Source organism: Triturus cristatus, chromosome 7, assembly GCF_964204655.1.
Source record: "Triturus cristatus chromosome 7, aTriCri1.1, whole genome shotgun sequence".
Classification (NCBI taxonomy): domain Eukaryota; kingdom Metazoa; phylum Chordata; class Amphibia; order Caudata; family Salamandridae; genus Triturus; species Triturus cristatus.
The window spans coordinates 1,736,203,278-1,736,217,831 of record NC_140590.1 but is presented as its reverse complement, the minus strand read 5'-3'; the positions used below and the strand labels follow the sequence as shown (position 1 = coordinate 1,736,217,831).

Sequence of the window (14,554 nt, the reverse complement as noted above, 5' to 3'; positions counted from 1 at the left end):
AAATCCAGACAACAAAAATGTTAACTAAATGATACCCTTGCATGGTTCTGCATAATAAAATGAGCAGACGGAGCCAGGGATTTTGGCCGATACATCTTTTGGAATCCTCAAAAGAGCAGGGTCACGTTTATTCATATAGAGTGGAATGCCAATGGACACAGTTATCTGCTGCTATTTATAAAAAAAGAAAGGAAAAAAAAATCACCTATATGTCCTTAATACTAACGAAGATATTACAGTCGGATCTAAAAATAAAAAAAATCACATTTCAGGGTCACATTTTCTGTACAAACTCGTTTGGGGGTCCAAGGGGCAGACTGTGGCTTCTGGGCTGAAGCGGTTGTGCTGGTAGTCTGTTGCTACTCTTGTCCCAGGCTCCATCGAACTATCGATCCACAACTCTGGTCCGAGTGCCTTATTCATGGCTTCACTGTTTTTGTGAAATAGAAAACCGACTTAAAAGAAAAGTTCTAAATTGCTTTGAGTGAGCGCTAAGTGGCCTCGATCCATGGTTGTCGTCAATATGTTCACTTGTGGTTGCTCAATGCATGAAAAATTATAAGTGCCTATATGAAATTACTTTCTCAAATACATACAATATTGATGGTTTACAATCATGGATCACGATCTAATGTAGGGGACATTATAGATGCACATGCATGCTTTCCATGTTATACTTTCCTGCTTCTGTAACCTGGAGCAGGTGGTCCAGGTGACCAAGGCTTTGAATGATCTCGCTGCGGCAATGAGAATGCAACGCATTTGGTTTGTGTCTTGATTTGAAAGCTCCACAGAATGTTTTGATGACCATTAAATGCAGGACTAAGAGCACTGGAAGGTAAACTCCAGGAGTAGGTGAGCTGCTTCTGCTTGACAGCCGAGCTCAGTCCATTCCCTAGATTTCATGAATTGGTTTTCCTGCATTTCAATTCAGACACCCACTACAGATTTAAAAATGTTTATTTCTCTGCCCTCTACACCTTTGAAAAATGCTGCATCCATGCACACCATGATACTGGCTCCCACTAGGAGAATATCCTATGGCTAGCAGTAAAACATAGCAGCAAAATCTAATGACCAAACAGTAATTCTTCTTCAGCATTGACACTGAGATACTATAGTTCAAGACATTGGAACAGCAGTCTTAAGAGGTTTGTGGATAAATTGAGAGCAACTCACTTGCAGCAACCACAGCAGCGTAAATGAAGAGGGCCAAAACCACCACAGCAACAAGCCAGCACCGAGGATTCTTGGCAATTTGTACCAACTTTCGACACCCACGGCGACCTAAAATAAGAACAATAAAAATATTAATGACTTTAGATTTATTCATAACTTTTAGCCGTGACCCTTCCCTCTCATCTTTTAGGTCTGGCCTGGAGACAATTTAGAGTTGTCCCGCAAGCCTCATGTAACCGCTCCCAAAAAAAAAATCATAAAAGCTACATTTATACATTGGGGTGGTTTGGGTCACCCCACGACATAAATGAGTCTTTTCAACTCTCATTCACATTTTACTTCTGCCCACCACAGCATACAGCACGGAGCACAGTTATTCCACACCAGACACTGCTTCTCTTACACTGTGAGTGACGACATTTCACCTCATTACAAGTGCACGAGCACCTACAGTAAAGCGCACTTCAGAGCCAGGACTTGTGGGTCAATGCATGTTCTTTTCTTTGCTCTTTTGTTATTTGTTGTCGTTCACTTGTGTTTAAACTGTCTTCGGGTTACAGTAAGACAAAGCCAATAGTACTTTTCATTTGCACCATTAACAGTACTAGTTTCCTGTGAGGTGCATTAAAACTAAAACGTTTCTTTGCCTTCTTCAGGAGAACTCATCCGTGTTAGGAGGAATATTACTAAATTAAAAATATATGGGGTGGTCATTTTTTTATTTAATATTGTTATTGCAAGTATATGCTCACCACGAACAGCTACAACCTGAAATGCTCATGCTCTCGCTTACAGAATACAAGACTGGTCCCTAGTAGATACCGGGGGCATACAGGAATGGACAACATGGAGAATACTCTTACTGCTAGCATCCATATGGGCTGCATGTCAGATAACACTGAGTGGTATCCTCCCAGAGTCTACAAACCTATGTATTTCACATCACCTACTTAAGGAAGACACTCTCTTGCCACAAGCCACTACAAGTAGGACTTGCATGGGGCAGGCTTCCCCACCCCCATTCCAACTGGAGGCTGCAACCTAAGTCACAAGATGACTATGTGATCAGGCAAACAATGCAAGAAACAGTGATACAATACATTTCAGATGAGGGCATGCCCTCCTCGCCATTCCTAGAATGGGAGGCTTTAAGTTAGTGGTCAGGGACACTTGCATTAAAACCATGATGGGGCCCAAAACATTGTCGGACCTTAATTGGCAAAAGTGGAGTCCTCGCTACAAGCATTAGAGCTGGAAGATGTAGCAAATCCTGCCGGACACATTGAAAAGATGCTCGCCATCGGCATCCTGAATTGCTCGAGCACCTATGCCGTATAGACTGCAGAGCATATGCGGGCAAATCCCACACTGAAAGCGATAAGGCTGGCAAGTTACTCTTGTGGCTTATTAAGAGCTAGATTCTCTGAGTGACTTGGTTTGGGGCCCTCAGAGAAAGCATGTGACATTGTCCAAACTGAAACTTCCAACTTCTGTGGATGGCCTGTGAGCACAGGACTTTTTGGGATATTATTTGTCTGCACATATCCCCCTGGATAGCTATCCAGAATTTCTGTGAAACAGGGTCTACATGTCAATAAATCCAAAGCAGAGAATAATGTAGGCTTCTCTTCCTGGGCACCAGGCACTGTGGGACACTCACTCCCTATGTAGTGCCTACAGTTGTTAGAAATACAATCTGACTTATCCAAACTGTGCCTCTTAAAGATTTTCTCATGCATTAAGGTACCTTCTAGCCCAATAAATACCATCATATGGAAAGGGTGAGCTCTGCACCTTAGGGGACCACTTCACTGTGGGGGTCATTGTAAATTCCCCAGGATTTGGCAGACCAGTACAGGTTACACAAAGGCAGTGTTCTCCTTTATGCCAAAATAGAAGTGCGCTTAGAACATACTGCAACATCCAACACTCCAAGCCCAACTATAACAAAGACCAATCTCACGGCTATGTAAAGTCCTCCGCCATTATATGAAAGTGAGCCTTTAGCTCCTGAGAAACAAACGGGAGGCTATCACTGGCCAATGCTTTACTAAATGAGACTGGAACAAAAACTTGGAATACCCTCAGAAGATCTCCCAAAATGCCAATTTCAAATTAATTCAATTTCCATATACTCCACAGAGCATACAGTACCCTGCATTGAATCCACATTATCTACACCACAAAATCCAGTGGTTGTCCTCACTGTGACACTGCACATGCAGACATTGTCCGTATGTTTTGGATTTCTCAAAATACAACATTTTTGGGCAGAGATGATGTCGGACACAGCCCATGTTATGGGTCACAAAAATAAACAACTACAAAATTGCATATTGGGTAGTTTTTCTCATTTGAAAAATAAAGTAAAAACAAAGATTCCCAGATTTGACCTTCTTGGTTGCCAAGAGAGCCAGGACTGTGTATTAGAAGTCCTTCTGCTCAGCCCCCTTACAAGCAACATGGAAGAGAGAGATCATAAAGTTGTTAGACGTGCACATACTACATCCCTGGCGACAGCAGCGAGTCCCTTCAACAAATGGAAGAATTACAGAATGTACAAGGTTAGCTCAGGCGGAGGGTGTTGTATACAAAATCAAAAATGAGATGATAGCCTTTGAATGGATCTGGGGATACACACATATATATATCTGGGATCACACCTTTCACCCATGAGATTTCATGGCAAACCCTCGAGGGACCCTTCTCCCTTCATCTTCTACCACCTTGCTTTCTTCATACCATGCGCAGCACGCATACCCAGGCTGACACATCTGGTTTTAGAATTCTTTAGACGCCCGTTTATTGCTCACAGTACATACATTTACGATCTTGAAATCACAGAATTATGTACTTTCACTTCTTTTCAAAATAAAGGAATGGCTACCAAAATGAATAAAGCAAAAACCAAAGGAAATGATGGACGGAGTGTTGAACATTGCAAGCACTCACCCCCAGTCAACTGATCTGGGTTTAATCCATCACCGTTCTTTAGCCCACTCTGCCACCCCAGTTCAGACATGGCCATATGCAAATCAGTCTGACCCTGTGCCTCATGGGAACAGTCCAGCCCGAACTGCCAAGCCAAGTCTTCCCTGGACCGGAAACAAGCTTCCTAGGACCGGTTTCTGGCATTTCAGCCGTCTTCAGCCAGGCTTGCTTGAATCCAGTGGCAAAGTGAGCAAGGGACTCACGTCTGAGCATACCCTGCCAACTTATGGCGAACAAAGCAAAAACCAAAGGAAATGATGGACGGAGTGTTGAACATTGCAAGCACTCACCCCCAGTCAACTGATCTGGGTTTAATCCATCACCGTTCTTTAGCCCACTCTGCCCCCCCAGGTCATACATGGCCATATGCAAATCAGTTTGACCCTGTGCCTCATGGGAACAGTCCAGCCCGAACTGCCAAGCCAGGTCTTCCCTGGACCGGAAACAAGCTTCCTAGGACCGGTTTCTGGCATTTCAGCCGTCTTCAGCCAGGCTTGCTTGAATCCAGTGGCAAAGTGAGCAAGGGACTCACGTCTGAGCATACCCTGCCAACTTATGGCGAACAAAGCAAAAACCAAAGGAAATGATGGACGGAGTGTTGAACATTGCAAGCACTCACCCCCAGTTAACTGATCTGGGTTTAATCCATCACCGTTCTTTAGCCCACTCTGCCACCCCAGTTCAGACATGGCCATATGCAAATCAGTCTGACCCTGTGCCTCATGGGAACAGTCCAGCCCGAACTGCCAAGCCAGGTCTTCCCTGGACCGGAAACAAGCTTCCTAGGACTGGTTTCTGGCATTTCAGCCGTCTTCAGCCAGGCTTGCTTGAATCCAGTGGCAAAGTGAGCAAGGGACTCACGTCTGAGCATACCCTGCCAACTTATGGCGAACAAAACAAAAACCAAAGGAAATGATGGACGGAGTGTTGAACATTGCAAGCACTCACCCCCAGTCAACTGATCTGGGTTTAATCCATCACCGTTCTTTAGCCCACTCTGCCACCCCAGTTCAGACATGGCCATATGCAGATCAGTCTGACCCTGTGCCTCATGGGAACAGTCCAGCCCGAACTGCCAAGCCAGGTCTTCCCTGGACCGGAAACAAGCTTCCTAGGACCGGTTTCTGGCATTTCAGCCGTCTTCAGCCAGGCTTGCTTGAATCCAGTGGCAAAGTGAGCAAGGGACTCACGTCTGAGCATACCCTGCCAACTTATGGCGAACAAAGCAAAAACTAAAGGAAATGATGGACGGAGTGTTGAACATTGCAAGCACTCACCCCCAGTCAACTGATCTGGGTTTAATCCATCACCGTTCTTTAGCCCACTCTGCCACCCCAGTTCAGACATGGCCATATGCAAATCAGTCTGACCCTGTACCATAGTAAACGTACCGCATTGTAAAGCCTACGTTGGAAAGGATGTTTCCCCTCCAGGAGTAGGGGAGCTGCTTTTGCTAGACAGCCGAGCTCTGTCCATTCCCTAGATTTCATGAATTGGTTTTCCTGCATTTCAATTCAGACACCCACTATAGCTTTAAAAAAAATTATTTCTCTGCCCTGCCCTCTGCCCCTTTGAAAAATGTTGCATCGATGCACACCATGCTACTGGCTCCCACTAGGAGAATATCCTAGGGCTAGCAGTAAAACTTAGCAGCAAAATCTAATGAACAAACAGTATTCCTTCTTCAGTGTTGACACCGAGATACTACAGTTCAAGACACTGGAACATCAGGCTTCAGAGGTTTGTGGATAAATTGAGAGCAACTCACTTGCAGCAACCACAGCAGCGGAAATCATGAGGGCCAAAACCACCACAGCAACAAGCCAGCACCGAGGATTCTTGACAATTTGTACCAACTTTCGACACCCACGGCGACCTAAAATAAGAACAATAAAAATATTAATGACTTTAGATGTATTCATAACTTAGCCGTGACCCTTCCCTCTCATCTTTTAGGTCTGGCCTGGAGACAATGTATAGTTGTCCGGCAAGCCACATGTAAACAAAAAAAAAAAATCATAAAAGCTACATTTATACATTGGGGTGCTTTCAGGGCCGGACCGGCCGTAGCGGGCACCGGGCAATCTCCTGGTGCGCCGCACGGGTGGGGGCAGGTTTTGGGCCCCTCAGGGCCGTTTTTGTTACAGGGCCGTTTTTGCAACATAGCTGCAAAATCGGCCCTGTAACAAAATTGGCCGAAAACCGGCCCTGGTAAAGAGCTCGGCGGCACCCCCAACCCCCCTGGAGGGGGCCGGCCGAGCACTTTGCCAGGGCCGGTTTTGGTTCCTAGTCCGGCCCTGGGTGCTTTGAGTCACCCCATGACATAAAAGCCTTTTCAACTCTCATTCACATTTTACTTCTGCCCACCACAGCATACAGCACGGAGCACCGTGCTCCACACCAGACACTGCTTCTCTTACACTGTGAGTGACGACATTTCACCTCATTACAAGTGCACGAGCACTTACAGTAAAGCGCACTTCAGAGCCAGGACTTGTGGGTCAATGCATGTTCTTTTCTTTGCTCTTTTGTTATTTGTTGTCATTCACTTGTGTTTAAACTGTCTTCGGGTTACGGTAAGACAAAGCCAATAGTACTTCATTTGCGCCAATAAGAAGAATACTTTCCAGTGAGGTGCATTAAAGCTAAAACATTTCTTTGCCTTTTTCACAGCACTCATCCGTGTTAGGAGGGATATTTTAAAATTAAAAATATATGGGGTGGTCATTTTTAAGTTTAATATTGGTATTGCAAGTACATGGCCACAAACAGCTGCAATCTGAAATGTTCATGCTCTCGCTTACAGAATACAAGACTGGTCCCTAGTAGATGCCGGGGGCATACAGGAATGGACAACATGGAGAATACTCTTACTGCTAGCATCCATATGTGCTGCATGTCAGATTCAACTGAGGAGTATCCTCCCAGAGTCTACTAACCTATGTATTTCACATCACCTACTTAAGGAAGACACTCTCTTGCCACAAGCCACTACAAGTAGGACTTGCATGGGGCAGGCTTCCCCACCCCCATTCCAACTGGAGGCTGCAACCTAAGTCACAAGATGACTATGTGATCAGGCAAACAATGCAAGAAACATTGATACAATACATTTCAGATGAGGGCATGCCCTCCTCGCCATTCCTAGAATGGGAGGCTTTAAGTTAGTGGTCAGGGACACTTGCATTAAAACCATGATGGGGCCCAAAACATTGTCGGACCTTAATTGGCAAAAGTGGAGTCCTCGCTACAAGCTTCAGAGCTGGAAGATGTAGCAAATCCTGCCGGACACATTGAAAAGATGCTCGCCATCGGCATCCTGAATTGCTCGAGCACCTATGCCGTATAGACTGCAGAGCATATGCGGGCAAATCCCACACTGAAAGCGATAAGGCTGGCAAGTTACTCTTAAGGCTTATTAAGAGCTAGGTTCTCTGAGTGACTTGGTTTGGGGCCCTCAGAGAAAGCATGTGACATTGTCCAAACTGAAACTTCCAACTTCTGGGGATGGCCTGTGAGCACAGGACTTTTTGGGATATTATTTGTCTGCACATATCCCCCTGGATAGCTATCCAGAATTTCTGTGAAACAGGGTCTACATGTCAATAAATCCAAAGCAGAGAATAATATAGGCTTCTCTTCCTGGGCACCAGGCACAGTGGGACACTCACTCCCTATGTAGTGCCTACAGTTGTTAGAAATACAATCTGACTTATCCAAACTGTGCCTCTTAAAGATTTTCTCATGCATTAAGGTACCTTCTAGCCCAAGAAATACCAGCATATGGAAAGGCTGAGCTCTGCACCTTAGGGGACCACTTCACTGTGGGGGTCATTGTAAAGTCCCCAGGATTTGGCAGACCAGTACAGATTACACAAAGGCAGTGTTCTCCTTTATGCCAAAATAGAAGTGCGCTTAGAACATACTGCAACATCCAACACTCCAAGCCCAACTATAACAAAGACCAATCTCACGGCTATGTAAAGTCCTCCGCCATTATATGAAAGTGAGCCTTTAGCTCCTGAGAAATAAACGGGAGGCTATCACTGGCCAATGCTTTACTAAATGAGACTGAAACAAAAACTTGGAATACCCTCAGAAGATCTCCCAAAATGCCAATTTCAAATTAATTCAATTTCCATATACTCCACAGAGCATACAGTACCCTGCATTGAATCCACATTATCTACACCACAAAATCCAGTGGTTGTCCTCACTGTGACACTGCACATGCAGACATTGTCCGTATGTTTTGGATTTCTCAAAATACAACATTTTTGGGCAGAGATGATGTCGGACACAGCCCATGTTATGGGTCACAAAAATAAACAACTACAAAATTGCATATTGGGTAGTTTTTCTCATTTGAAAAATAAAGTAAAAACAAAGATTCCCAGATTTGACCTTCTTGGTTGCCAAGAGAGCCATGACTGTGTATTAGAAGTCCTTCTGCTCAGCCCCCTTACAAGCAACATGGAAGAGAGAGATCATAAAGTTGTTAGACGTGCACATACTACATCCCTGGCGACAGCAGCGAGTCCCTACAACAAATGGAAGAATTACAGAATGTACATGGTTAGCTCAGGCGGAGGGTGTTGTATACAAAATCAAAAATGAGATGATAGCCTTTGAATGGATCTGGGGATACACACATATATATATCTGGGATCACACCTTTCACCCATGAGATTTCATGGCAAACCCTCGAGGGACCCTTCTCCCTTCATCTTCTACCACCTTGCTTTCTTCATACCATGCGCAGCACGCATACCCAGGCCGACACATCTGGTTTTAGAATTCTTTAGACGCCCGTTTATTGCTCACAGTACATACATTTACGATCTTGAAATCACAGAATTATGTACTTTCACTTCATTTCAAAATAAAGGAATGGCTACCAAAATTAATATATTGTTTTAATAACTTACTGAAACACCCAGGAGTGGAAGAGTGACCGAAAGGAAGGGAAACAAAGTTGGAGGCCTGCTCAAGCCACAATAACTGCAGGTGCTGGACTATAAGCACGGTCAAGGAAACCTCTCAAATCCAGATGCAGCATCCAATCTCCTGGCAGCAGAATATTCCAGAGACGGATCTCCATGTCAATCTTTAAATGCTGGTAGAGAACAGACTGATTTAAATACCTCAGACCTATTACTAGCCTGAATTTCTTTTTTTTCTGCACCAGAATAATATTGCTGACAAAACCCCTTGGGTGCAGCTCACAAGGCTCTAGTGCCCCTTTTTACCACAACTCCTGAACCTTACCTGAATTCAAGTTTTTGTCCTTCAGAGAAAACCTCATAAGCAGTGGGGCAGGTTCCTGGATTTTGATGGATTAAAATACGATCTGAAACCACGCAATTGGTTCACACACTCACAAATCACCTGAAATCATATTCGAACCATGTGCAAATTGAACCAATCGGCCTCCCACCTGGAGATTGGGAGAGGAAAGCATGTTTATCTTGCATCCCACCTTCCTTGTATGGCCTGTGATAGTGTAGAAGTGTCCCTTTCTTATTTTGTGGGATGAAGGAGGACCTGGGGTAGGTGAATTGCTGTTGAAGTAATAGGGTCTGTAGATGGCTACCCGAATGGCGAAGCGACCCGGAATCTGATGGCCCTGGGTGAGACCCATCCAAAAATTATTGCCAAAGAAGAATGAGCCTTGTCCAAAAGCATAAAGATCTACACATACCCTCCAATCTTCCTTAACAGTCTGGGATTTATCTTAGCGGATGAGGGGTTACGCATCAAATCACAACTCAAAACATCCCCCAAATTTGGGTTATATGTGTATAGCAGAGGCCTAGGTCCTTCATAGGATAATCCTGTGTTAGCATTACTTAAAAAGAAAATTGCTCTCTGACCCAAAAATACTTCATTCCCATTGAGATCCAAGGCCTCACTCAGTTTTTGGTTGCTCTGTTAAGCAGAGCATTTTGGCAACTGGACCACACACAATAAATACCTTGGTTCATGAATTATCCCCTCACTCTGTGACCTTCACCCCAACCAATAAAGGCCACAATCTAGAACGGGTGCTATACCAGTCTTATCTGAGATTACAGGCTTAGGACATTCTTCCCTCACTTTCATCCTTGTAAACCTTTTAGCAGAGTGTGGCGGGGTAGCAGTGACTGAGTCGGAAATCAAGCTAGAGTATTGTAAGGAGGGCTTTATTTTCGACAACACTTTCTTTTGACGACGTGTCAGTCTGTTGCTAGCAAATGAAGTAGAGTCCGATTTGCTCCGTCTTGGGGATTCCAGAGTGAACCAGTTCATATTCAATCGTCTGGACTTAAGCTTGTCGTGTCCTCAGGATATCGACGGCGTCCCGGATCCAAGATCAACGAACCACACGAGGAAAAAAAAAAAAGAAAAAAAAGAGAGAAACCAAGGATTAGGACGGTCGTCCTATACTGATTTTGAAGGGGCCGGGAGTGAGGGAAACCGAGTGCTCTGGTGTTTATACAAGCTCCGTAAGAAAACTTGCTCAAGTGCTCGGTGAAAAGGGGAGGGTAGAAGACTGTACAATATGTACAAGAGAGAGTCACACTAATGTGGGATAGTGCTCTCATACGGACGGGTGGCTCCCTCTTCCCACCCACCCGCTACTCTGCCCCGTACCTGTTCAAGCCACCCTCCTCCCCTGGGAACGTGGCAGCGCGGCTCGAGGAGTCAGTGGCCTCCTGGCTCGTCGGTTGTTTCTCCGGTACTTCTCCCTCCGTACGCGTCGTCTTGTCCGTTTCTTCCCTCCGGGTCTCAGTTTTCTCCTTTCTTCTCCACTCCGGTTCTCCTCTCTCCTCAAGGGAAACGCCGTTCGTCCTCTTCCGGGATTCTCCTATCTTTGAATGCCCCACAAACGTGACATCACTTAGGGGAGGGGTTTCGTCCTGCTGGAAAGCAGCGTTAAAGGAACCGCGTCCTGCTTCCTCTTCCAGAGTCCAGTCTTGCAGGGAATACGAGAACCACTCGTCCTTTTGGTAGGGAGCAACCGGCTGCTGTAAGGGGATGCAATGGGGTAAAGGAGAGTCTGTTGACCACCAGTTCCAAGATGACTCTTGTGACTCGGGAATATCACCCGCCCCGTCACACAGAGGAATTAATATTCGTGTATTCATCCAAATATAGAGGGAGTGTCCCATGCTGAAAAATTCGGATGATGGATAAGCCCAGGCTCATTCATTGGGGGGGGGACCCTTGAGTCAATAAACCCAACCTTAGGTTTTACCCCAGGCTTTAACTTCCATCATCATCGTAATAAGAGTCATTTTAGTACAAATCATCAGTAGCACGGTCATGCAGCATTTCAAATAGCCTTTAACCTGGACGCCAGGTGTACTATGAATTGGTTTTGCTGACTGGACCATAAGTCACCGCCTTTGGAGCCCATATTCACCCACATATTCTGGAGGGGGATCCATCATTATATACTTTGCTTTATTTACTCTCTTTTGCCACCTTGCGCACTTCCTTCCCCCGCTGCGGAAATTTATTCTCACCTGTAGGTGTAAAAAGAGTTTGATAATGGCAACTGTTTTTTTTAGAGTTTTATATAGTGCGAACTCGACCTGTAGATATCGGGTATCAGAGGGCTTTACATGAGCACCAGTTTCATTACTGATTGACACATTCATTTTTGTTAGACACAGGGAAATTAAGTGATTTGTCCAGAATCACAGGCTGTTGAGCGTCCCTGACAAGACTCAAACCCAGTTCCCCAGCTTCGAGGTTGCCCGCTCTGGCCGCAAGGCTACATCCTCTCCCGCTGTTGCATCTATCATCTCATGGCCACATTTTTAAAAGAAGAGGCGGCAGCTTTATCTATTGACTCCGACACTGAGGTGTTCCAAAAGTATTGTGGAGGTTGCTTCTAAAATCACCCTTCTCAGCTACACACATTACTGCCGTGGTCTCTCCATGCTGGAGAAAAAGTCAATTCTATAAGCCCAGGGAGCTGAACCAACAGAATACGTTTGTGTTGTCAAGGAAGAATCAAAAATATTTTTTTTTTTTAAAAAGACCAAAAACAGCTGAATAAAAAAAATCAAAAAACACAATTGCAAACACCAAACTAATGATCACATTATCAAAAGGTTAAATACAAATATGTGTGCTCCGCTTCAAGTCTACATAATACGGCCTCAAAGTCTAAATAAAAGCAACTAGAAAAAGTGCAGCACATCCTACACTTCACTTAGGAGAGAGGGGCAACAAATTAACACGTGAACAAACTCCTTCAAAGAAAAGGCTGGTTCAGCAGCATAGCCATGTATAAAAGAAACAAATGTAAAAGTTTAAATAGAGCTGCCTCTGGAACAAAGGGATACAAACAAGCAAATCCAAGGTAGGAGCCACTTTCTAACCTTGCTCCACCTGCACGGATACAAAGTAACCTGAACACATCAATAAAACCAGTGCCGGCAGACAACATGCTCTGCTAAAGCAATACAAGTTACCTAAACCAAATGAAGCCAAACACTACAGAACACAGATATGCTTGACAAACAATGTAGGCACCGAGCATACATATTATAGATGCAAAGCACAGAGTCAACAGTAACTTAACTAGCAAGCACCTTGAAAAGAAGACGTTTGTTTTGGGCTTTGCCTATTTATAGTCTTGGTTGTATTTTATTTTGGTTATTATTGCTTGATTGAAGGAAACAGTGTTTTTGAGAGTGTAAATAAAGCAGGAAAGAGATTGTATATTAGAGTCTAGTAATACAATTTGCTGGCTTGCCACTATTAGAAAGTCCCGGCCATCTGCCGAGCTCACCTCGGTGGTTTCTCATCATGCACAGCTGCTGCCCTCCGGAATGCGCTCCCTCCTCTCAATAGTGTTGCATCTGAATTAATGAAGAATTGATCAGAAGGCCCTGTGCTCTGGGGTGGTGGTAGCTGAACTCAGCATCAAGACACCACAGGATAGCAGTTGTGCTCTAGAAACTAATGATCTATTTTAAAAGATAAATGAAGAACGGATGTATTTGCAGTGTCAAAAAAATTATCTCCAGATATAGATAATCTTTCATCTTGGGCCACGGTACTAGCTCTGTAGGCAGTGAGGTTAAGAATATCTTAAATTGAGAACCGTGATGACTCGTACTAACCTACCCATCTGAAGCCACGACGCCATTATCGCACAAGTCCTGCAAAGTGCTCAGAGGGACGAAGAGAGGGATTTGCAGGTCTTCAGCTAGATCAGGAGTCGGGGTTACCTAGCCTTGCAAGTCAGAGGAAGCAGGTAACCATTTAATCTCTGCAAAACACTTAAAGAAGAATCAAGGCAGACGTAAAATCAGCACTCGTGAGCTCAAGTCCATCCCAGAGTGATCTCTCCTGGACTCCACGATGACACCTGCAACTGCAATATGAAGGGTCCCTCAACCACGACAGGCTCTGGTAAGACTTCTGTGATGTCCAAAGACAGCCATGCACCTGCAGCCACCCAGGCAATCAGGAGCTTGACCTACTGTGTCCCAGAGTCCTTTGGGATCCCAGCTTACCCCCAGAGCCACTGGTTCCCTTTGTCCAGCCTCCTGGTCCAAACCTGCAGCCTTCGTTCAAAATCTTCATTCTCTATGGATATGTATTGGCTTCCCGACGCTCTATTGGGACTCTGCACCCGGCCACCTCTGAGCCACTGAGGGTGTGAGTTTGATGCTGCCTCGTGCACACCCCCGTGCTGGTCATAAACCCCAGAGATTGACCCCAACTCCAATTTTACCTACCTGCAACTAGCAACTCTTTGCATGCCCCTAGTCTCCATGGACTAACATTGGGCCTCAGTGACAGAATTTGACCTTGGCACCCAGCCATTGTGGCCGCCTTCGATACGGTCTCTCACCACACCCTATGCACAAGACTCCATGACGCCGGCATCCGAGACAAAACCCTGGAATGGATCCGCTCCGTCCTCACTGGCCAAACAGAGTCAGACTACCTCCATTTGTCTCCGAAACCCACAGAGATCAGCTGCGGAGTGCCTCAGGGCTCCTCCCTAAGCCCAAGTCTTTTCAACATCTACATGGACCCACTTTCAGCCATTGTAACAAAACCACAGTGTTCCCCATAAATATACTGTCCTTACAACATAGATGCTTTCTCTTTGTTTTTATTATTTAGTCAGAAGCAAAACATAGTTTTTTTTGTATCAAAAATATATATTCATATAGCATTTTCAATTTTTCTTTTTTGTTTTGTGATTTATATACATTATAAAGAAACATACATAATCAATAAATGTAAACACCAATAAAGTTATTATCTAAAGCAAAAACAATACTTGAATAATTGACAGTGCCCCTCAAAGAACGACAGAAAATATATACATAAACTTCTTGCTACCTAATCTCGCATATCACCATTCATACCA

General features: G+C 44.7%; 1 protein-coding gene across 3 annotated transcripts in view; it reads right to left on the bottom strand.

Moving 5' to 3' along the window:
• LOC146812939 (uncharacterized) overlaps positions 1 to 14,554 on the bottom strand; it is a 280,949-nt gene that overhangs the window by 190,149 nt on the left and 76,246 nt on the right. For all 3 annotated transcript variants that reach the window (XM_085619981.1, XM_085619982.1, XM_085619983.1), the window contains exons 2-3: positions 5,939 to 6,046; positions 1,180 to 1,287 (exon numbers count right to left, since the gene is read on the bottom strand). In XM_085619981.1, the coding sequence (XP_085476107.1) occupies positions 1,180 to 1,287; positions 5,939 to 6,046 (216 nt within the window). The remainder of the gene's footprint in view (positions 1 to 1,179; positions 1,288 to 5,938; positions 6,047 to 14,554) is intronic.